This window comes from Arachis hypogaea, chromosome 6 (assembly GCF_003086295.3).
Source record: "Arachis hypogaea cultivar Tifrunner chromosome 6, arahy.Tifrunner.gnm2.J5K5, whole genome shotgun sequence".
Lineage (NCBI taxonomy): Eukaryota > Viridiplantae > Streptophyta > Magnoliopsida > Fabales > Fabaceae > Arachis > Arachis hypogaea.
Window position 1 is genome coordinate 1,750,640 of NC_092041.1, and position 23,155 is coordinate 1,773,794.

Sequence of the window (23,155 nt, forward strand, 5' to 3'; positions counted from 1 at the left end):
TTTATTTGTTAAAGATAATTTGATATTTGTACTAGTTAAATATTGACCAAAATTAATAAAAAATACTGGCCTCCAAGAATTTTTATTACTCTAAACAATCATAACTAAAAGGCTTTATTACTTAAATAAAATAAACACCTTCTAAAATTACTTGATTCTCCTAAAGCAATTTTTGAAACGTGAATCCATATTCCTAATAATATATAAATCGTCCATGGGCCTTGTGGTTTATATAATATGTTAACCACCACATTCTAGGACGATTTACACATGAATAGCTTCTCGTCCCAGGGTGGTCAACTTTACCAGTTGTGTATAAATCGTCCTAATGTAAGAGGATTTACGTGTTTTGAGACAAAAGCACAGGAGTTGACACGATTTATGTGCAATAGCTAACCCTCAGTACCTAACCACGATTTATGTTCAAAACGCACACCTTCAACACCCATCCACGATTTACCTCAACTTAGAAGCTAAAGACGTTGCAGCGATTAACATTGCACACGAAGAACCTCCATTTTCACTGTATTGAAGCTTTCAAAGACAAGGTTGGGGAGGAAGAGAGCCCGCAGTAGTGGGGGAAGGGGCAGTGAGTAGCAGCGTGCGGCGTACATTGGCGAGGTTGTGGCGGCGGTTGGCACTGAGCAACCACTGTGCGGCGGAGTGTGGCATAGAGCTTGTGCGGCGGAGTGGGAAGAATCAGTCCTGAGGCAAGGATGGCCACCAATCAGGGATATATGTATTGCTTGAATGGTATTGCACATGTTGCCGAATTTATCGATGAAGAGGTTAGTTATCAGAATCCGTATTTAGTTGACGAGCAACGTGTTGCGGTGGTGGTACGAGAGGTGGGTCATCCTGCACAAAATCTGACAGCCTAGATCCACCGCCACTGATATCACTAATCTCTATAGAAAGCTCCATCACTTATTCCGCCATGATTCTTCCATATGGATGTCAAACATCAGGCGCACATGCTTGTCGCCATGGAGTCAAAACAGACGAAATCGAAAAATTCCGTTTCTCATCAGTGTTAGCAACCTATACCCCACATTTATGATCTCTTTTCTCCTGCTACCACCGATGCTACTCAATATCAAACTCTTCAATTCGGACAAAGAACTTACTCACCGGGTACGCAACATAATGGGATTCTCACACTCAAATATCACTCCATTATCACTATTTCTCATATGGCAATTGGGATACATACTTATAACTAAATATCCACTACTACTAGACATTTCAGCTTATTTTTGGAAGAAAAAGATAGAAAAGAAATAGTGAAATATTTGTGGAGAATACAAAAGGTAGCACATCCTTTCATATGTGATGAAAATTTGTTGTAACGTATATCATTTATACTGTAAACGTCATAATTATTTATATATCTTGTTTATAGTGTAAACTGAATACATGTATCTTGTTTACATTGTAAACAAAATATACCTGTCAACATTTTGTGGCCTTATCTTGTTTACAGTGTAATCAAGATATGTGTAGTATTATTTCATTTACACTGTAAATGAGATAAAAGATTCGATGCATTTTAGTAAAAATATTACAAATTATTTATTTTAGAAAATAAAATATTTATTTTATTTATTTAAAAAATTTCCACCTTTTAGGAGAGGAGAAATTGGTTTTTTTTCTCCCAATAATGAAGAAATATTCTCCACATACAAGTCATTTTTCGATACAAGTCATTTTTCGATACAAATCCATACAAGTCTCTTTAACCTAATTCACGTCACGCACCACTATCTAACCAACTTCTCAATCAATGCACGAATATATAACCGCCTTTTTTGAAAAGATTTCGTTTCTGTTTTCAAATTTTTTCAGCATTTTCGATCTACGTTCTCTTCCATCTCTCCGTTTTCTGTGTTTCTCTTCGTTCGTTCTCTGCGTTCTCTTTCTTCATTTTTTTACGATTTTCTTCGTTGTCTACGTTTTTGAAATCAAGCTCTAAAATCAGTTTTGAACAATTATCTCGTTGTTAAAGATAATTAATGATTCAAGTTCAGATTATCGATTGAACCAGAGTGAAGTGGATTATTATTTTGAATTCAATCAAGTAGCTGAGGTGTGGTTTGATTCTAATTAATGTTTTCATTACTTCGTTAGTAGTTTATGATTCTGTAGATGAATAATGTTGTTTTTGTTTGTGAAAATTGTTGTTTATCGTTAATGGTTTGAATTGAATGTAACGTAGGAGTTCTACATTAAAGAAAATATTTTTGTGTATTTGCAGTAAATTTCAGTGTAAAACTAAGATATTTATGTGTATTGTTTAAGAATTTTCTGTGTATGTATACTGATAAGTTCTGTATAATTCAAAACTCTTCTTCTCCATTCTCCTCATCTTCTACTGCTCTTCTTCTTTTTTTCATCATCATCATCATCATTAATTATCATTTTCTTTTTTTTTTCTTATTCAATTTTTTCTGCTTGTTTTACCTTGTCAAGATTCTTCTTATTTTACTCTCTTAACACGAATAAAAATAAAAAAATCAAACAAAAAAGAAGAAGAAACACATAATGCTACAAAATTATTTTGAAGAGGATAAACCTACATTCATTCAAATAAAAAAAAGAAAGAAATAAGAAAAAGAAGAAGAAAAATGCAATATTAAAGAAAATATTTTTGTATACTATTTGCAGCCAATTTTGGTATAAAACTAAGATATTTATGTGTATTGTTTAAGAATTTTCGGTGTGTGTATACTCATAAGTTTTACATAATTCAAAACTCTTTCTCTTCTTCCTCCTAATCTTCTGCTGCTTCATTCTTCTTCTTTTTTTTCATCATCATCACAATCTTCTTTTTTTTCTTAATCATCTTTTTCTTCTTGTTTTTCTTTCTCAAGTTTCTTGTTGTTTTACTCTTTTAACAAGAGTAAAAACAAAAAATCAAATAAAGAAGAAGAAAAAATACATAATACTGCAAATTTACTTGGAAGATGATGAACTTACATTCATTCAACTAAAAGAAAGAAAGAAATAAGAAAAATAAAAAGAAAAAAAAGAGTAAACTACTATTTCTACCCACGAAAGTTGAAAACGAGATTTATCCATAAGAAAAAAGAAATTACAATTTGTACCATAAAACATGGGTTCAAAAAATTATCCAAACACTAAAAAATCACATAAAAATTCCAAATTACCCTCATCATCATCATTTTTAACTTTTCATTAAACTCAAAATAGAGTGCTACCACCTAATGCTCCTACAACAAATTAATTGCCAAACTCAAACAGGCCATGTGGGGAATTGAACGAATTGAGCAATCCTCACCTAAGCCAAACTCTGAGAGGCAAGGGTGAGCTTGTTCTGTTTCAGCTCTGTTTCAGTGAGAGAGACGCTAGGTACGGCAGTTGCCCTGAAGGTTCAGCGATTGAGAAGCTGATAATGATGGTGACGTTGTCGACAGCTCGTTGGAGTAGAAGAGAGAGTGAGAACAGGGGCTGAGTTAGGGTTCAGTGGAGGAGGTGCAAGACTGGTGAGTGGCTTACTGGTGGTGGTCTGGACCGAGAGAAAGAACGACTGGGATGGTGAGGGTGGCTCGGGTTCGTCGTAGATAGTGGAGACGACGGTGGTTCACAGCGGTTTTGGCAGCTGGTAGTGCAGAAGGCGATGATGGCAGGGCTGTGATGGTGGTTCGGAGGTCTCTGGTTCTTGAAGAGGAAAGAAGAAGGGGAAGAAGAGGAGAAGGAGAAGTGAATTAGGGTTCATTGGTTTAAAATAGATGGCGAAAGAGACATAAAGAGAGAGAGATCATCGCGGTTTTGGTTCACAAAGAGGACCACGGTGGTGGCGGCTGACGTGGTGGCCCCGTCAGCGGCACTGGTTCGGTGATGAAAAGAATATAGCCACGGTAGGTGAGGGTGGTCGGTGGTGAAGAGAGGAAAGGCGAGGAACTGCGGCTCTAAGGTTGCTGGTGGCGGCGAAGCAGGGGCTGGTGCGAAGGTCCTCTGGTCGGCGAGAACGAGACAGGAAAGGAGAGAAGGAGGGGTGGCCACGACGGAAGGAGGATGACAGCAGTGGTCGCTGATGTTGGAAGTTGTAGGAACGAAAACAGAGGCCGTGATATTTGTCATGGAGGAGGAAAGGTGGCTCGCAGATTGCTGCTAGGATTGTTTGAAAATCAATTGATTATTGGTGAGAGATAGAGGATAGGGTTAGTGGTGGTGGTGGTGGTAAGTAGGGGTGGAAAAAGGCCAGACGGCCTGCCAGGGGCCAGTAGCCTAGCTTGTGTTTGGCCTAGTCTGGCCTGTCCTGTTATAAAACAGGCACAGGCTCAGACTCTTATAAAAGCCTTATTATGTTAATAGGCCAGACCCATACTCACTAATTAGTCTTATTGGCCTGTCAGACCTGCCTAAGACTGTTAATACATAATTACATATATAAATAATTTTTTTATTATTAACAAAATTATGATATATTTTAAATTTATTATATTTAATTATAAATAGTTTTGTATATTTTAAATATTTTAAAATTTAAAATTTTTTATAAATATTAAATATGACATATTACATATAAATATATTTATTAAAAAATATATTTTTTAAAATAATATTTTTATTTTGTAAAAAAAATTTATCAGACCTTTTAACAAGTTTTAGGCTAGGCTAGAGTTAGTACTTTAAAGCTGCAGGCCAAACTCAGACCAATTGATTACATGACAGGGCAGGCCTATTCAGAGTAAAGCCTGCCCTGTTTCCACCCCTAGTGGTAAGGTGATGAGCAGATGAGGATGATAGAGTGGTTAGTAGGGAGGAAAAAGATGATGCGGATGTTGATAAGAGAAATTTGAGATTTTTATGTGATTTTTTAATATTTGGATAATTTTGTTGTTTGGGTGCAAATGATAATTTCTTTTTTTTTTAAGGATAGATATGTTAGCATTTTCAAATTTCTTAGGTTGAAATGGTAGTTTACTAAAAAAATGCAGCATTAAAAGAAATATTTTTGTGTATTGACGGCCAATTTCGGTGTAAAACTAAGATATTTATGTGTATTGTTTTCGGTATTTTGGTACTGATAACTTCTGCATAATTTAAAATTCTTCCTTTTCCTCCTCATATTTTGCTGCTTCTTCTTCTTTCATATTCTTATTTCATTTCCTCATAATTCTTTTTGAATTCAGCTTCAAAATTTCCTTTACTTTTCGCGACGAATTTCACAGATTTTTTAGTGATTTTGATCATTGTTTGAATTTTGAGTGTTGCGGTTTTGATTGAGAAAGATGAACCATTTGTCATAATGATTTTTGCGCTATTTAAGAGTTGGAGAAGCTCGTATTTGCATGCAATCTAAGCTGAGGATTATTTTTGTTGGGTTTAGGTCAATTTGTATAAATTTGTATACCAAAAAAATTTGTATGTGTAGTATGTCGGAATAATGAATTTGTCATATTTATATTTTAAAATATTATTTAATGTAAAATTGATAAAAAAAAAATAAAGTTGGCGATTTTATATTTATTATTGACGTGGATATTCTAAATTAAAATAAACGAATAGAATTATAAAGTGAGATTCGCATTAAAATTAAATTAGTAGTGTATTTTTAATTAGGCATAATGACTAGAGTGTAGTGTGTGTGTTCGGTGTTCCTATTTTATAATTTGCAGGTTTCTTCCAAGTCATCTCCGCAGATAAGTTGTAGTTGGTCCACTCAGCAACTTCCGTGAGTTTGAGTGACTTGCCAGTTGCCCTGTTGTGCTGTTCTCGGCTTCGTTTCCGCACAAAAAAAAAAAAAAGAAAAGAAAAACACAATCTTTCCTTAGATTCCCTTCCAAATATCATCAATCCATCCCAACAATCCAATCCTATTGAATTCAATTCCGTTCCGCTCTTTCACTGAGTTAGTTAGTTAGTTACACACAGGCAGCACGCCAAACACACCACGTCATATGGCTCCGTAGGTTTTCTGATTCTCCTTTGCTCTCTTTCATAGGAATTCCGATTGGGTTATGGATTTCGGAGGAGGAGGAGGGACCCGGGTGATCGGAGATTACATACTTGGACCTAAAATCGGGTCGGGTTCCTTCGCGGTAGTGTGGCGTTCAAGGCACCGCAAATCCGGCACGGTGGTGGCTGTTAAGGAGATCGATAAGAAGCAGCTGAGCCCCAAAGTGAGTGAGAATCTGTTTAAAGAGATTACTATTCTCAGCACAATCGATCATCCCAACATCATTCGACTCTTCGAAGCTATTCAGGTAACTGAGGCACCCTGCACCCCAATTCTGCTTATTCAACTCACTCTTTCATACTCAAAGTTGCTGCCTTTTCTGTTTTTTACTCTGATTATAGACCAAGGACAGGATTTACCTTGTGTTGGAGTATTGTAGTGGTGGCGACCTTGCAGCTTACATTCATCGCCATGGCAAAGTTTCTGAAGCCACTGCCAGGCACTTCATGATCCAATTGGGTAACCTCTTATGGCTTTTTCCTTTATTATCATAATTTCAAGCTTTTTCATGTTTGTGTTCATCACTCATGTTGTGTTGCCATGTGCTTTTCCCTTGTAGCTGCGGGGTTGCAGGTTCTTCAAGAGAAGAACCTCATTCACAGAGATTTGAAACCACAGGTATCTAAGTGACCAAGTATATTTTGTTAGATTCCTACCAAAAAGCTGATAAGTTTTCTTTTAAGATACTATGGCTTTCACATTGTAAATGGTTCATGCCCTGATGATATTGTTTTTCCCTAAACATACATGCAGAACTTACTATTGGCAACTTCTGGAGCTACACCACTCATGAAAATAGGAGATTTTGGTTTTGCAAGGTACTATGGCTTCATTGGAGTTAAACAATACAACTTTATGCTATTATTATTTTATACTTATCACTGGCTTATTGTTATTCTAGAATGACCTAATAATGTTTTTCTGAAAAAGGATGCTGTGTCTTGCTTCTTCATAAATGATTGATGGCAGATTTACATGACACTCAGCCATTTCCAGTGGGGAAACTATCCATAAACAACACTGTTTGACATTTAAATATTAATGGTTTAAATGTGAATATTATTTATGATATGATACCATGACATTGTTTGATCCTTGATGCTGCACCTTCTCTACTTGTGGAACACCCCCCCACCCCGCTTTCCTCTTTTCTTTCTCTCCCTCTCTCTCTCTCTCTCTCTCTCTGGCAAGCATTCAAACTGTTTTCCTATATTTGGTTCTCCAATGGTTTGTAACTCCAACTGGATGGAATCAAGAATACTAAAACTTTCTTTACTCCTTTTCCTAATGTGCTGTTATACTAGGTCTCTCACACCCCAGGGTTTGGCTGACACTCTGTGTGGTTCACCATTATACATGGCTCCAGAGATAATTCAAAATCAAAAATATGATGCCAAGGTGATGAAAGTTAGAACCAATATTGGATTGTACATGCAAATATTTGTTATTCCTTTTTCTTTTTTATGAAGAATGAAAAAGTAAAATTGTATTGTAATTGCAGGCTGATTTATGGAGTGTAGGGGCAATATTGTTCCAACTAGTAACTGGAAAGCCACCATTTGATGGAAATAGTCAACTGCAGGTTTTCGAAGAGGCTACTTCTGCTTCAATTCATTAAAACAAAAAATAAAAGTTCCTTGTGATCCTATTTTCTCCTCTGACAATTTTTTATTTTTTGCATTGCAGCTTTTTCAAAACATTTTGACATCTACCGAGCCGCAGTTTCCCCAAGAGGCTTTAAAAGAGCTACATTCTGATTGCTTGGATCTTTGCAAAGGCCTTTTACGTCGAAACCCAGGTATCAATGGCATGTACATCTGTGTATGTCAAATCTTCTGCATCATGTTGCAGATGCACAAAGATGATGAATCTGAGGTTGAATATAATTTATACATATGTTTTGCATGACAGTTAGATTTTATGTGGAGAACTTCCATAAAGTTTTTATTTTAATATGCAGTTGAGCGATTAACTTTCAAGGAGTTCTTCAATCACAATTTCCTTCAGGAACCCAGGTGATATTTTCTTCCCTCCTTTCTCATTTCCTTCCAAGTCATAACTAATATTAACATCTTACATTATGTAACTTACAGGTTAATCATGCATGTTGAGCAGTCTTTATTGCATCCATCAGAGAGATCCGTGGTTCAACACTTAGTTACCTCCACTTCGGACATGTCTCAGTTGCATTCTGGGCATCATGTTGAGTCATTAGTAGATGATCCAGTTGTAGTCAATTCAGTTCTCAATGATACTTTGGCACTGCAAAGAAATACTGGGAAGAAAACAATTGGCATTCAGGCTGTTGAGACACCTGTTTTTGGTTGTTCTCATTTGTCAAAAGAACCTCAAGGTCTAATACATTCTGAAAATTGCATTCTTCTTTTTGCATTGCTTCCTGCCCATTATTTATCGTTCCAAACCTAAATTTCCTTTCAGTTTCTCGTTTAATGGAGTCCATTGAAAAAGATTATGTCCTAGTCAATCATCATTTTGCATCATTGGAAGCTTTCTCTGAGTACTTTGAGGCATCTGTGCAAGATAATTCCACTTGCAAGGTTTCTATTTGCTCTTCAAAGAGGACTAACACGGAAACTGGTGTTCCAATGCAAACAAACGATCCATCCCATTGCCATGCTGGTGAATTAGAAAATCCAAAAAGTGGCGAACCTGTGGCATTAGCGGCATCCCGTGCATTTGATGTCTTAAGTAAAATGCATGGAACTTCCTCGCTGAGCTCTTCAAACAGGCTAGAGTTATTGCATCTGTATGTGCAGATCCTTGCGGAGCTTTCATGTGAAAAAGTGAGTTAGTCTTGTTCACTACATCACACTGTGATATGGTTTTTATTGGTTTTGAAATATGCCTGAAAATGAAAATAGTTATAATGTACTCTGCCGCTCTTTCTGTTGTCTTTTCAAAATATATAATAATTTGGATGTCCATATCTTGCAGTACAATGCAAAATTGTATCTGGAATCGTTTGCAGTTGAGTTAGTAGTTTTGGCTATATGGAAGAAAGCTCTAGAAGTTTGTGAATCTTGGATGAATATGGGTGTGTTGCCTGCAAGCACTTTGGCCAATGAAGCCAGAACTTCCTATGGAGATGTGGGTTCATCACAGAACATGGAAAAGAAAATAAATTTCCGTGATCCTTTGTCAGTCTACATGTGGGCAAAAGAGGGGTTTATTGCTGCAGTTGATAGTGCTCAGACACTGTCACGTCATATTCAAAATATGGATGGTAGGAAAGCTTTTTATTTCAGGAATTATTCTAATCCTTCCATTAGTTCCATATTATCTAAGGAATTATCTTCCTATATACTCATAGTACTAGAAAATATATTTACAGGAGAAGCTGAGATGCCAGATGCAATGGAGATCATATTCCAAGAAGCACTCCTAGTTGGTAAAAGTGGTGCTGTAAGTACATCTCCAATGTGCACTAATCAATTTTTTCTGAGCCCTAGTCTTCCTCAAGGGTATATGAATGAAAATGCTAGTACTTAGGTGCTTGCTATTTTTCCAGGTAGATGAATATATGGAGAACAGAGGTAGGGCAGCTGCATCTTATTCAAAAGCTATGCTTCTGCTTTCCTTTATTGTGGGGGAAGCAACGAACCTTCCATTAAACCCGCCATTTTTGCTTACTGCTGCTAACGAGAAGCGAATCCTACAATATATTCACAACTTGCAATTCCATCAAAAATCTTCATCAGACTCTTCTCCCAAAGCAACCCATATTCTTTTGTCTGAGTAAGTAACCAGCTATGTACAGTAGTCCTTACATGGCCACTTGTTATTTGTGGATAAAGTGAAGCAATTGTTGGTGGCGTCAAGGCTAACTTCTTATTATTGTGGCCTACTAAACTTTTGACAGATACGTTAAGTGTATAGAGAAATATATGACCTACTATGGCGTTGTAGAGGGACCTTGATATTTGCTTAATTCCGTGTATATAAATGTTCTTAATTCTTTCAATGTGGAAATTGTAAATAGTCTTTAACATGCAGTTCTGAACCAACTACATGTGCAATGTATTCAAATTGCTTTTGAGAAGGTGGAATTATATTGCGGTTACTACGATATTGAAATCTGTATATAGAAAGTGCCTTCCTCAAACAATAGCTGTTCTTAGTTCATTTATGCATGGAATATATGCAATGTACACACAAAACCGGGAGAAATTCGTAGTACCTAAGTAATTTTTAGTGAAAACAGCGATACTTTCATTAGTGTCATGTAATACATCATATTAAATTATTTATAATAATCATATACAGTCATGCTACCTTTTTTAGTCAATGCGCGAATAGTTTGAAATAGAAGACAAATGATTCATAGATGTCGACACTTGAAAAGAAAACGGGGATAATGACTGAATGAAGGATCATAAATTACTTGAATGTTCAATGCTCAAACAGTACTTAATGTTTCTTATCTATGTAGCGGGGTTTTTAACAGCAGTAACATCAGTTTAAGAAAGTAAAAGAGTGTATCTGGTAATTTAATATGGTACACGCACCTACACGATGAGTTTCGTGGGCTGAAGTAGAATAAAAACAATACAACACCAAAGAAGGGGACATTAATGATATGCAAAAGAGGTGTGCCTAGTGTGACTCTGACTGCACCTGCATGCTCAATGCTGCATATGTCAATAGTCATGTTGAAGCCTCCCCTTCCAGGCGTATTCTCTTGGGACCCTTCTCTTCACCATGGTTACAGGCCATTCCAATCCTGGTTTCCTTGGCATCTACTGAACATCTTTTGTAAGGTTTAAACCCTGTTCGACGAGTCTTGAGCTTACCTTGTCCAAGACCTATGGCCAGCAGTCCCTCCTCTTCTTTCTTATTTTCTTCAAATTGCAGGTTTTTTTGCACCCCTTCACACTGAGAACTGCATTTCTTACTGTCAAGATCCTCTTCATCTTTGCACTCAACCTGCTGATTGTCATGTTTGATATTGCCCATCTGATGATCCTTGTTTATCAAATCATGCGGAGGTGAAAAACTTTGAGGTAACACTTCTCTGGAGAATAGAGCCTGGAAGGCCAGCCGTCCCTGATAATAACAATTATGGCATGAGGAGAAAAACAATATATGCATAGATTACAATAAATTTATGTCATAAGATATTATCCAGCACCTCTTCGGAGACCTCCTTCCAAGAATCCGTAAGGTAGCTAATGCTTCTACAACGACGATTAATTGGCTCAGTATCTACATGGTTTGCATCATGTGTTTTGGACTCTTCCTTTTCTTTTTCTTCCTTCTCTAGTGCATCTGTTTCTTCACTGCTAGAGGCTGAGTTGGAACCACATGAGGAGCGGTCAACTTGTTTGCTGCCATTCACTTTGTCAGGGTCAAGGTGTTCAGAAACTTCTTGGTTCTTCCCATGATCAGTAGTAGCGTTGGTTGAAGCGTTTAATTGGGCATCTCCAATCTCTTCATATTCGGATGAAGAAACAGCTGGTGACTTAGAAGATGAATCTTGAGCATGAAGAGCTTCTGAATATTCTGGATCAGCTGTCTGATCTTGCAGAGGATTTTCTGGAGCAACGTTTCCTTGCTCTGTCTTGGGTGATGCCTCGCCAGTATTGATCAAGGGAGCTGCAGTTGCTGATGAAGGTGGACAGGCAAAGGCAGTATGAAGTGGGGCACACAAAGGAAGCAGCCCATGGGCAGCCCACCACGCAGTTGCAGCAGCTACAGTCGCAGCTGCTATAGCCGCCACACTTGGAGGAGAACCAATATGGCTAGATGGAAAGCTTCCTTGAGAGCACGAATGAGAATTTGCTGGTGTCTCTGCACTTGCACAGGGCCAAATCATTGCAGCAAAACTTGCTGCAGCATGGGCGGCAGGGTTTTGCATCAATGTGGAAACAATAAGACTTGAAAATGTGGATGACATGTGAAGAAATGATTGGTAATCTTCTTGATTATGCTGCATGAAAGGAGGACATGGGGGGAATGTTTGATGAATAGAGGATCGTGCTGTGTCATTTTGACTTTCACTTGTGTTTGATGCAGCTGGATTGGTAAAATGATTTGGTTGCCCATTAACCCCTCCTTGCGGAATTACGGAGTCTCGAAACAATGTATCATGGGATGGATTTTGTGTAGCAGTTCCATGATTCCCATCAATGACATGCACAGTAACATGCCTTGGGTAATTCTGACTGCCTTGAATTCCATCTGCTTTCTCAGTATGAACCATTTTGGCTTTAGAAGCACAATAAATGTCCATCTTAGAGGCTTTACAAATGCCATTGGTTTGCGTGCACTTACCATCATCTATCCCCAACTTCTGATTTTCATGTTCAACAGTAACAAAAGATTGATTTCCTTCATCTTCAACTATTACATCTTTCACTAAAGGTATATACTCCCTCAAGGCACATGAATTTTGCATTGGTATTAAATTCTTGTCTGCTGAAGATGGGGACAAACTGGGTGCCTCCTCAAGAACAGCAAACACTTTTGAGCAGCCTTCACTCTTATTCTCGTTTGCATAAGTTGGCCTTTCATCTTCATTATGCTTCTGACAGAAGAGGGAACAAGCACAATTATTTCACTAACAGGGATACACAATAAAATTTTCTGAACCAAAATATAGAAAATAAAAATTAACCTCTGGTAGAGGTTCTTTCTCCAAGTCCAGTGTTTGTTTACAATGTGAAGATGCAACTGAAATGAAAAGCTTTCCATATTTTGCTCCACTATGTGAGGTTGGGGTGCCAACATTGGTCTTACGGGGATAAGGATTGCTTGGTTTTCTTTTGGGCCTTGGTGGTGGGATGTCTATATCAATAGCCTGTCCTAACGGAACACCCTTTACAAGGGCCTCTTTCTCCAACTGGAAGTAAAAAATTGTAACAATATTATCAGCAGGTGAAGTTTCACAGAAACCATCTAAGCATTCTGGTGGGATTAAGCAGTGGTTCTATTGATGATTTCCGAAATACTAATCAGTAAATTTTGGGTAGATCTAACACGAACATTACAGTGATTTCACATGTAGCAGAATCAACTTTGTACACTGTTTTCTTCAAAAAAAAAAAAGAATTTTATTGAGATGAAGAGAAGAAAACTATGTACAAGACCTTTTTATTCGAAGAATGCCAAGAAAAGACAGTATCTAGAAAGTTTCTCCAATCATGTTGGGGGAAAAATAAATTTAGGTGTAGTCAAGGATTATTAAAGTGGAATTAGTGAGCTGGAAACTGAGTTCTAGTTCCATGGAACAGGAGATGTCAACTAACAGTCCACAAAAGATTGCATAGTACCAAATCATATATCGTATATTATCAATTACAATCATGACTAAAGGCAATTATTGACAAGAATCTGACATGAAGAAAACAACCACAAACATTTGATAAATGTTCCCTTTTTCTCAGAATATAGTTTTCCAACTAAACTTTCATGTATGGTATGGTGCACTGGGAAATCAAAGAAAAAGCCTTTCCTCATCATAGAAAAAACAGCTAACATTTATAACAAGCTCATTATACAGAAGTCAAAGGGACCAAGGTATTATGTGAATGACTTGAAGTGGAGGTATGTGAATAGTATATGTTTGAAAAAGTTTTGTCATGCAATACTGGGATCTTTTACAGCTCCTCCGGAATCAGTTTAAAAATATTTCTTTTATTGAGGAAAGTCCAAAAGTAACCAGCGGTTATTCTCCATGAGAGATCGACCAGCTATCTCCTATGAGGACAATAACTCGCAAATTGAATAATTTAATGTTAGAGCATGATTTTGTTTAATCTTCAATCCTACAACTAAGTTTTTTTTTTTTAAAAAAAATACAGCTTTCGATATCATTTTTCTGGTTTAATCCACTTATAAAATTTTCTATTAGGCTGGTTTTCTGTTTAAATTGATAAATTCCATGTAAGGTCAGCTCTAAAATGTTAACTTTGAGGTTTCAGTGGTACTTATAAATGTTTGTGCTGGGTTCTGACATTAAGCAGCACAAATTCAGCTGGGTGGGTTTAACCATTTTCGGGTACTTTTTATGGCATCGTCTGACCTGACCTGGCTTTGTTCCTTGTGACTAAGTTGTTGTTCTTTTTGCTTTGACAGGTAGCTCTATGCTGTACATGAGGCACAAATACTATCACAATGAACAAAAATAGAGAGGGAGGGAAGGGGGGGTACCTTGACCAAATTGACTATTTGGCCAACCACTCCATCCCCCTCTCTCATCTTTCACTGTTGGTAAAACCGGGCAAACTGGAAGGATCCAAAACCCACCCAAACCCAACTGCTTTTTTCAACTTTAAAACGAATATTAGTTCACATCTTATATGTCCATTACAGTTTTTATCTCCATCGATTTGGGCCATGTTAGGGACTTTGGTATTATGGAGTGCCCAAAGTCTCACATCGGGTAATTGGGATACTTGACGTTATATTTAAGGAAAGTGGTTCTCTCTCCTTAATAGCTAGCTTTTTGGGTGTGGTTTCCCACCTTCTTTAGGTACATAACAATGGTATTAGAACCTTGGTTGTCAGCACCATGGAAATTACATATAGGTTGGATTAAGGTGAATACCGAATGCGTATAGTGTAATTTCAGCAACTGTAACCCAAATACCTGAGACTGAAGTTATGTCCTAAGCTTTTTCCTTCGCCTCATGCGTACAGTGTAATTTCAGCAACTGTAAGTAATTTAGTAAATGCCATAAAAAAAGAATAAGGGTGTTACTCTATCAGACTGCCAGAGTCCAAATCCTATAGCTTTTAGGTGTGGTTTTCCACTTTCCTTAGGTATTTAACAATGTTATCAGACCCTTGGTTATCGGTGCCATAGAAAGGGTTACCTATAGGCTGGATTAAGGTAAATACTGAATACTGATAGCTGGTATCAAAGTGGCTATCGGTAGGTTATTGTCGAATAGAGTGAAGTCCCCCTTCCATTCTCCAAATAGAACCCAGTAAAAGGGTTTGGCATGATAACTCAATTCAGAACAGTTATTGACTTGTGTTTAACACAGAAATCATAGGTGCATCAGAAAATGTAACCCATACAAATACCTAAGACTGAAGTTATGTCCTGAGCTTTTTCCTTCACCTAAGGAGCACTGTAATTTCAGCAATTGGAGGCAATTTAGTAAAGGCCATAAAAAATGAATAAGGGAGTTACTCTATCAGACTATCAGTGTCCAAATCCTTTTACTTTTGTGCATATACATACTATATACAAGTGCGTCTGATATATTCAATGAAGAATAACATTGGAGTTATTGAGTATTCAATAAGAGTTATGAGAAACGATTCCATTTCTCTCTGTGTTGTCTTATCTTGCATTATACTCTAATAGGCACTGATTTTGCAGCTAGATAACAATCCTCTAGACCCTGTCATTCTAGGCACTAAATTATTGTCCTCCTTTACTTCTCTACACAAAGTACAAAGCCTAAATACCCAAAACATTATCCTTACACTTGGTCCATATACACACATGATCCGGCTGACTTACATGCTAGCTTTGAAAGTGCTGGAATTCCAACCAACCTTGTTGGTTTGCAGGGTCAACTTTCTTAGTTATAAATTAGCATTGTAAATCTCACTTAAGAACCCTACAGCCTTAAAATCCATTAAATTTTCTGAATGAACCTCTAGTAGTCATTAAGTCGTTACTCATTATTAATTTGAACTACATCCATGAAACTTCTATACTTATACGCAATAGCATATTGAAGATTCTTGCACTTGGATTTATTGTATATTACTGTAGCATAGGGAAATTTGGATTTCTTTTGCAAAGATGGTTTACCCTTGAAATGCTTAACCTTAATGTAGAAGGTAGTTAAACTTTCTCTACTTGTTTAGTCAGTAGCGTAATGTGTTCTCCAAAGGCCACTGATTAGAATATGAAAATGGGCCTCCAACACTATGCATAATGTGCAGTGATGTAAATTGGGTCATACTATCCTTACATACACTATGTTTAATTGTTTATGGAGTGGACATCAACTTCATGACATTTTGTTTTCATTAAAAGTATCACAATTTAACAAATCAATAAGATGAAAAGTTTTGTAATCAGAGTATTATATTTATTTCATTCTAAGTCAACTTGAACATACACCAAAAAGAAGCTTCCATGTTAAACATAAATAATCTTTTGACATATCTAGAAACATTACTGATACACAGTTATATCCATTACTTAGTTCCCATCACGTTTTAGTTTCTATCACGTTTTATGTACGATTTTAACCTCCTTTATCATCTAATGTAAATTTCTCAATCTATTTTGATGTACCATGACTCATCAACCATAATTCAATACCATCCTCACAAGTGCCTTTAGAAAGAGCTAACAACTTTCTGAACAAAACATTAACATCAAAGAATCACTTTTGCTTTGAATTTCCCTGACAAAGTTGGTCAATTTGTCAGATTTACTTAATTTTCATGTAAGATCTTTGAAGTTCGAAAGCAACAGTTTAGATACAGAATTATTTTATGGCAACGGACAGGAATTGTATTCATTAAAGTGTACTAAATAACGTACCAAACTACTAAATAAATCAATAGCAAGTCAAGAAAAAGCATAAATTCATGTAAAAGGATCAATATTTCTAACATATGATCCGAGATGAGAAGGTACCCATTGACCTTTGAAAAGAATTTCTGTGCATGGCTCCTGATTTGCACAGCAGTCTTTGTTCCTATATGCTCTGCACAACAGAATCAAAACACGAAAAAAGAAAAACGGGTAGAAGACGGGAGAAAAATTCCAGTTAAGATCTATTTATTTTTCCTAAAGAGAAAGTCAGCAGCTGACATCAATTTCAAAATTTTGAGTCCGGATCTATTTCGAGATTAATTGGCAATCTAAACTGAATATATTCATCAGGTGAAATGCCAAAAAAATAAAAGTTAAAAAATTAGGCGTCGGTTGGGAGTAAAATATTACCTTCTATCCGCTGCCATGCTCGCCCATATAGCTTTAGGGCTTCTAGGAACCGATTATGCTCCTCCTCTGTCCATCGTTCTCTTTGCTTCGTAATTGTATATGGTTTTCTTGTCTGCAATTGCCAGTTATCTCATTAGTTAATGAAACTAAAATCGTTTAATTTCCTTTCAAGAGAAAATCAGAGCTGCATCATGACAAGTTAAAGATTTCCATGTACTGCAATAAACTGACCTTAACAACCACTTCTTCTCCAGAGGAGTATGCATCCATTACAGGACGTGTGCAGCTGAAGCTGCTTCAGATCTTCCCTGACAAGGAATGGATAAAAGGAATATCTCCTTTCGTCCTTTGTGACATGGAGCACAGCAAATCCTAAAGCCGTTATGGTGAAAGTAAGCAGTATCTGATAGAAAGAAGAGGTTGCTACTGCAAAATAAACAAAGCGAAAAGAATAGGTAGAGATCCGTCTCTGTTTGGAATCAACAGTTATTCATAAGCATTCCAACTCATAAAGTCATAACACATACAAGATAATAGATAGAAAGAACTATAAGAAAAAGATTTATCAAATTTTAAGAATCCACCGCGACAGAGAGAGAGAGAGAGAGACGCTTCTCCCAAAGAATAAAAGAAAATTCCATAATCAGAATCCTCACCAAAACGAACTCCACAGCGCTGAAACCTTCCAAACGTGGAAACAACTATAATTAGTAAATATCTCAGACCACTTCTAGCTTCTGACTTCTTACATCACTTAATTAATACTATCTCTGTCACTACAAATACTAATTAACAATTTCCATTCTCTTGTTTGGTTACCGAGAAAAACTAATCGCAAAGGAAAGTTCAGCTGTTTGTAGTAGCGAATATTTAACGAGAGACTATCCTAACAGAAAAGTTCAGCTCAGCGTACCTGATGTATTCGAATCCTGCAATTTATTTTGTGAACATAACCAAAGAGAGGAAACGAAAAGGCGAAGAATAAATCGTTTATCAGTTTCTGGAGATTATATTTTCTCGGAAACCAAACCAAAAAGAGGGGAAAAAGAAATTATAAAGAAAGAAGAAGAGAAAACAGAAAGCAAACAGTAAAGTACCTTGGAAGAAAGTCATGGTGACGAAGAAGAAGGAGAAGAAGAAGAAGAAGAAGAAGAAGAAGAAGAGGAGGAGGAGGAGGCTTGGAAGAGCGATCATGCATGAGAATTGAGGGAATTCATCTAACGGTCCCCGGAGGCGGAGAAGTCATCTCGAGCAATGGCGAATCTGAATCTTGTGGATCGGAAGAAGAAAAGGAAGAAGCAGAATCAACAGAGAACTGTAAGAAGAAGAGGATTAGAAGAAGAGTGTTTGGGAGAGCAAACTCTGCAAGTACAACTACAACAAGCCAGAAGCATCGACACCAAACTCTTCCCGAAGGAGAAGCAATCTCAGCCACTATAATTTCTCTACCATTTTTCATTTTTTCATTTTAATTTTTTAAAAAGGAAGGAGTCGTTTTAATTTGAGGCTGCTAAGGACGCAAGAGGGAAACTCCCATCCATCCTGCCAAGTGGCACTTATTTAGTGGCTGATGCTTCTAACACCCACCGTTGCGCTTTTTCTTATTTTTTATTGCTTCTCTGTTTCAATTTTCTTACCTTTATTTTATTATATTTTGTTGGGTCCTTTTTCTCACCCTCAAATCAAATCTCATCCACAAACTCTACGCACTGCTTATCAGTCCGTAAAAGCGTTGCCAGTTGTCAGATGTGGGTCCCCATATTGCGTGGCGCCAGTGACCGCTTGCACCCGGTCATCTCCCTATGGATATTGTTGTTTCATGGTGCCATTTTCCGCCAACGTGGCTCCCGCTTTTCGGAGACCGGTACGTGTCTTTCCATTTATAGTTAGTGTAGGACTTCGGGTGGGTCCATGGGACACGTGCGCATTCCTAGTGAGATCCTGTAACATCCATATGGTTCGAGTGGTGTTTTATTTTTACAAATTTCTTAGTATAATTATTTATTTAATTTAATATTAGTTTCTACTGCATTGCCATTTAAAAAAAAAAAACCGAAAAATATGTCAACGCTTTTGTATTAAGTAGGATAAGTTAAGATATAATGAATGAGTTAGTGTCAAATAGTATTACTTTTATATTCAGTTATGCTATACATACAAATTTTTTTTGTTTACAAATTTTATAAATTAGATCAAATTCAATAGAAGTTATACTCACCAACAAAAACGTGTTAATGCACATATCACGTTTTCAAAGCACTCATTCATCATTATAAACGACTCTTCTTTTTCTTCTTTGATGAAAATCACAACTGTCATTTTTTTTGCGTTTCTTTTTCTCCTCCTCTTCTTCCTTCTTCTTCTTCATTTTCTTCGTGTATTTCATCTTCATCGTCGTATTTCTCTTTCTTTTTCTTTTGATTTTGTAACATTATATTTTTTTTCTTCTTTGTTTGATTTTTTTCCTCCAAAAATAATTATGAAAATATGAAATAAGAAGATAAAAAAGAAGAAATAGCAGAAGATGAAAAAAAGGAAGATGAAGATGAAGAATTATGCAGAACTTATCAGAATAAAAATACACCCAAATATCTTCATGTTACACCCAAATATCTTCGTTTTATTACACCCAAATTTGCTGTAAATACAGAAATGAGTTATGCTACGTGTATACTAAAATTAGTCACCAAAGTATACTGAAATACAAATATACATTGAAAATAAATTAAAGCACACATATATTTATATACAAATACATTGGTGACTGATTTTAGTGTACAAATAGCATTTTTGTATTTTCTAAAACTGCATTTTTTTCTTCTTCTTCTTTTCCTTATTTTTTTCTTTCTTTTAGTTAAATGAATATAAGTTCAATATCTTCCAAGTAATTTTGCAGCATTATGTGTTTCTTCTTCTTCTTTATTTGATTTTTTTATTTTTATTCTTGTTAAGAGAAGATTAAAATAAGAAGAAACTTGAGAACGTAAAACAAAAAGAGAAATATGAATAAGAAAAGAAGAAGGAAATGGTGATGATGATGAAAAAAAAAGAAGCAGCAAAAGATGAGGAGGAAGAAGAGGAAGAGTTATTAATTATGCAAAACTTATCAGAATAAAAATATACCCAAATATTTTCATGTACACCCAAATATCTTCGTTTTACACCCAAATTTGCTATAAATACAGAAATGAGTTATGCTATGTGTACACTAAAATCAGCCACCAAAGTCGGCCATCAGTATAAAATACATATTAGAATACAAATATACATTGAAAATAAATTAAAGCACACATGTATTTATACATAAATACATCGGTGGCTGATTTTAGTGATTGGTTTTAGTGTACAAATAATATTTTTGTACAAAAAATGTTTCATCTAATGCTGCATTTATTTTCTTCTTCTTCTTTTCTTTATTTATTTCTTTCTTTTAGTTAAATGAATGTAAGTTCATCCTTTTCCAAGTAATTTTGTAGCATTATGTGTTTCTTCTTCTTCTTTGTTTGATTTTTTCGTTTTTATTCTTGTTAAAAAAGTAAAACAAGAAGAAACTTGAGAAACTAAAACAAAAAAAGATGAATAAAAGAAAAAAGAAGACGAAGATAATGATGATGATGAAAAAAAAGAAACAGAAGATGAGAAGGAGGAAGAGAAAAATTTTTAAGTTATGCAAAACTTATCAGAATAAAAATACACCCAAAATTCTTACAAATACACCCAAATATTTTCGTGTTACACCCAAATTTGCTGCAAATACAGAAAAATGTTTCCTCTAATACTACATTTTTTTCTTTTGAATTGAACCACACCTCAACTACTTGATTGGATTCAAAACAATAAAAAAAATTTTGATTTCCATACTTCAAATCCAGCCGAGGGATTTGTCTTCTCGGTCGGAAATATTTTCAATTTCCATTTTCTCTCTATGCTACATGTAATCAATTGATTTTTAATTTTGTTTCCCTTTTTATTTGTGCTTCGAACTCTTGTAGAAAAACCTGCAGCCTTCACATAATTCTTGTAGAATTTTGCAGCATCTTCAAGGATGTTAAAGGTCATCCCAACCTTGGATACAAACTGCTCATCAACACCAAAGATTTGCTGCAAAATACACCCAAATACACCATATTAAAACAAACATAAATTATATAATGAAAATACAACTATAAAACCATCATAAAAAAATAACAAAAATTAGATTCATGAATCATCAATAAATAAAAACTAAAACAATTCAACTAAACAATAAGACAATTCACCATCAGTGAGATGAAAAGTCATAAAGTGTAAAACTTTCCTAAAATACACTCAAATATTCTTGATTTACACCCATAATATAAAATGCAGAAAAATCATCAGAACTAGTACATTAGATTCAATTCAAATAAGGAACAATGAACAGCAAATTTTACAGACAATGTTCACCCATTATTATTCAGCTACACAATCATAAACTACTAACTGGATTCAAATTCAGATTCAATTATTAACTGAAATTAAATCACACTTCAGGAACTTCATTGAATTCAAATTCAAAATCCACTTCGCTCTGGTTCAGCTGATAATCTGAAGTTGAATCATCCATTATCTTCAAAACGATTTCAAAGCTTGATTTCAGAAACAATGGAAAACACGAAAAATGAAGAAAGAAATCAGAGAGAGAAAATTAAGTAAACAGTGAAGAAGAATGGAGAGAGAAATGCACGAAAGAGATCGAAGAAAGAAGGCAAGAAAATGCATAAGGAATTCAAGAAAGGAAAGGAAATCCTTTCGAAAAAGGAAGTTATATATTCGCGCGTTGATTGATTGGAAAATCTTTTAAGGAGGCGCGTGAAACATACGTGCCATAAGAGGCACGTTTTAGGGATTAGAGATTTTCAGGACTTATATAATTTATATAGTAAAAAGGCTTGTATGTGAAAATTAATTCTATTTCATATATACAAAACATTAATTAGTATTTAATTGGACCACTACAAGATTGGATATCTAAACCAGAAGATTTTGTGTAAGTTGTCTTCCAAATACTAATACACTATTCTTTGAATTAAATTTATCAATTTATTTTTTCATGTTAATTATAGTTTCTTTTCTTCTTTGAGTGAATATAGTGAACACTTGCAAATTTTGTAGGTGCTTCTTTCAAAATTTGAATTGTACTCAAAGGTTTTTCTCGCAGTGCTGTTATCATTACTGTTGGCAACGGAGTATTAAGACTGTCCAATTTATTTGTTTATTCATTGATTTATTTTTTTCGTTATTCTTAATACTCTTCATTGGTCTATTTCAATGATATTTTATTATTACCATAAGGAAAATAATATTCTAAGAATATCTTTTTATGTTTATCTATAAATTATTCTACAACCTTTTTGAAGCATGCTCAAACATATTCTTATTGAGAAAAAGTTGATTGGAGTAAAAGTTTGAATCTAACACATTCATGATTGAAAATAACTACACTTTAAAAAGATTAAATTGAGGATTTAAGGTTTTCCTATATTTAAACACATTCAATCAGTCTAATTCAAACTCCAAATTTAAAGGTTTTCCAAATCCAATTCCTTATCATATATTATTTTCCTATTAGTTTCTTATCATAATTTGAGCTCCAAAATTGCCTTATTAGTTTCTTATGATATATTATTTTTTTATGTCATTATTTTGTCAAAGATACACCTGCATTCACTTTTATTAATTCATGTGTTAGCTGACTTACTTGGTACTGTTCCAAGTTGAAATATGTGAAAAGGGATCGAAGTTAAGCCAAATAAATAATTGAAGTTAAGGTTTAACTAATTTAGTTATTGATCAAGATTTTAGTTTTAGTACTTAGAGAAAATTTAATTAGTTGAATTCATAGGTTACAAAAGAGCTAAAGCCAAATGAGGTATTGTTACTATTATTATATTTTTATTAAGGTTCAAATGCCTGGTATCTTGGTATTTACTTTGAAATGTGAGTTGTTTTATTTTTGCTTGGTGTTTTGATCAGGCAAGTTAGGCAGAAGTCTTTACTCCCTTTGTTAGATCATTCGGAAAAAGCTGAACTTGAGTTGGTACCTAACTGCTCAGATTCAACTGTCAAAACTAAACTCCAGTGCATTATGCTAATCCAAACTGATCTTTGGTAATAATTTTTTTGTTGGTTGTTCGAACACTTGTCTTTATCTTTAAAAAAATTATTTTGGAAGTGCTATTATTTTAATTAGTTTTGTTTTAGAAATAGGTATA

At 35.3% G+C, this 23,155-nt stretch overlaps 2 protein-coding genes across 23 annotated transcripts; one reads left to right on the top strand and one right to left on the bottom strand.

Moving 5' to 3' along the window:
* The first annotated feature begins 5,543 nt into the window (after positions 1-5,543).
* LOC112695251 (serine/threonine-protein kinase ATG1a) lies at positions 5,544-10,070 on the top strand. The gene is made up of 13 exons (XM_025747516.3): positions 5,544-6,230; positions 6,325-6,442; positions 6,543-6,601; positions 6,737-6,801; positions 7,288-7,381; positions 7,485-7,565; positions 7,670-7,781; positions 7,944-7,998; positions 8,077-8,336; positions 8,423-8,787; positions 8,939-9,227; positions 9,336-9,406; positions 9,513-10,070. Exons 1-13 carry the CDS (start codon positions 5,985-5,987, stop codon positions 9,741-9,743), a joined length of 2,046 nt encoding a protein of 681 aa, XP_025603301.1. The 5' UTR covers positions 5,544-5,984; the 3' UTR covers positions 9,744-10,070.
* Positions 10,071-10,359: 289 nt separating this feature from the next.
* Positions 10,360-18,543, bottom strand: LOC112695249 (protein LATE ELONGATED HYPOCOTYL). 22 transcript variants are annotated; one of them, XM_025747513.3, is made up of 8 exons: positions 18,020-18,543; positions 17,579-17,604; positions 17,154-17,348; positions 16,923-17,034; positions 16,622-16,683; positions 12,618-12,842; positions 11,133-12,524; positions 10,360-11,047 (listed from the first exon to the last, which is right to left on the bottom strand). In XM_025747513.3, the coding sequence occupies exons 3-8, from the start codon at positions 17,190-17,192 to the stop codon at positions 10,649-10,651; spliced, it is 2,229 nt and encodes a 742-aa protein (XP_025603298.1). In that variant the 5' UTR covers positions 17,193-17,348; positions 17,579-17,604; positions 18,020-18,543; the 3' UTR covers positions 10,360-10,648. The 22 variants fall into 22 exon arrangements, with proteins under 22 accessions (XP_025603298.1, XP_025603295.1, XP_025603297.1 ...); XM_025747510.3 differs by having other exon boundaries at positions 11,133-12,527; XM_025747512.3 differs by having other exon boundaries at positions 11,133-12,527; positions 17,154-17,345; positions 18,020-18,457.
* Between the last annotated feature and the right edge of the window lie 4,612 nt (positions 18,544-23,155).

Coding starts and splice junctions, on each gene's coding strand:
- LOC112695251 (XM_025747516.3), top strand. CDS start 5,985: ATGGATTTCGGAGGAGGAGGAGGGACCCGGGTGATCGGAGATTACATA. Junction 7,566..7,669: donor ATGGAAATAGTCAACTGCAG/GTTTTCGAAGAG, acceptor TTTGCATTGCAG/CTTTTTCAAAACATTTTGAC. Junction 9,407..9,512: donor TAGTTGGTAAAAGTGGTGCT/GTAAGTACATCT, acceptor CTATTTTTCCAG/GTAGATGAATATATGGAGAA.
- LOC112695249 (XM_025747510.3), bottom strand. CDS start 17,192: ATGGATGCATACTCCTCTGGAGAAGAAGTGGTTGTTAAG. Junction 17,035..17,153: donor GAGAAGAAGTGGTTGTTAAG/GTCAGTTTATTG, acceptor TGGCAATTGCAG/ACAAGAAAACCATATACAAT. Junction 12,528..12,617: donor AGAAAGAACCTCTACCAGAG/GTTAATTTTTAT, acceptor CTCTTCTGTCAG/AAGCATAATGAAGATGAAAG.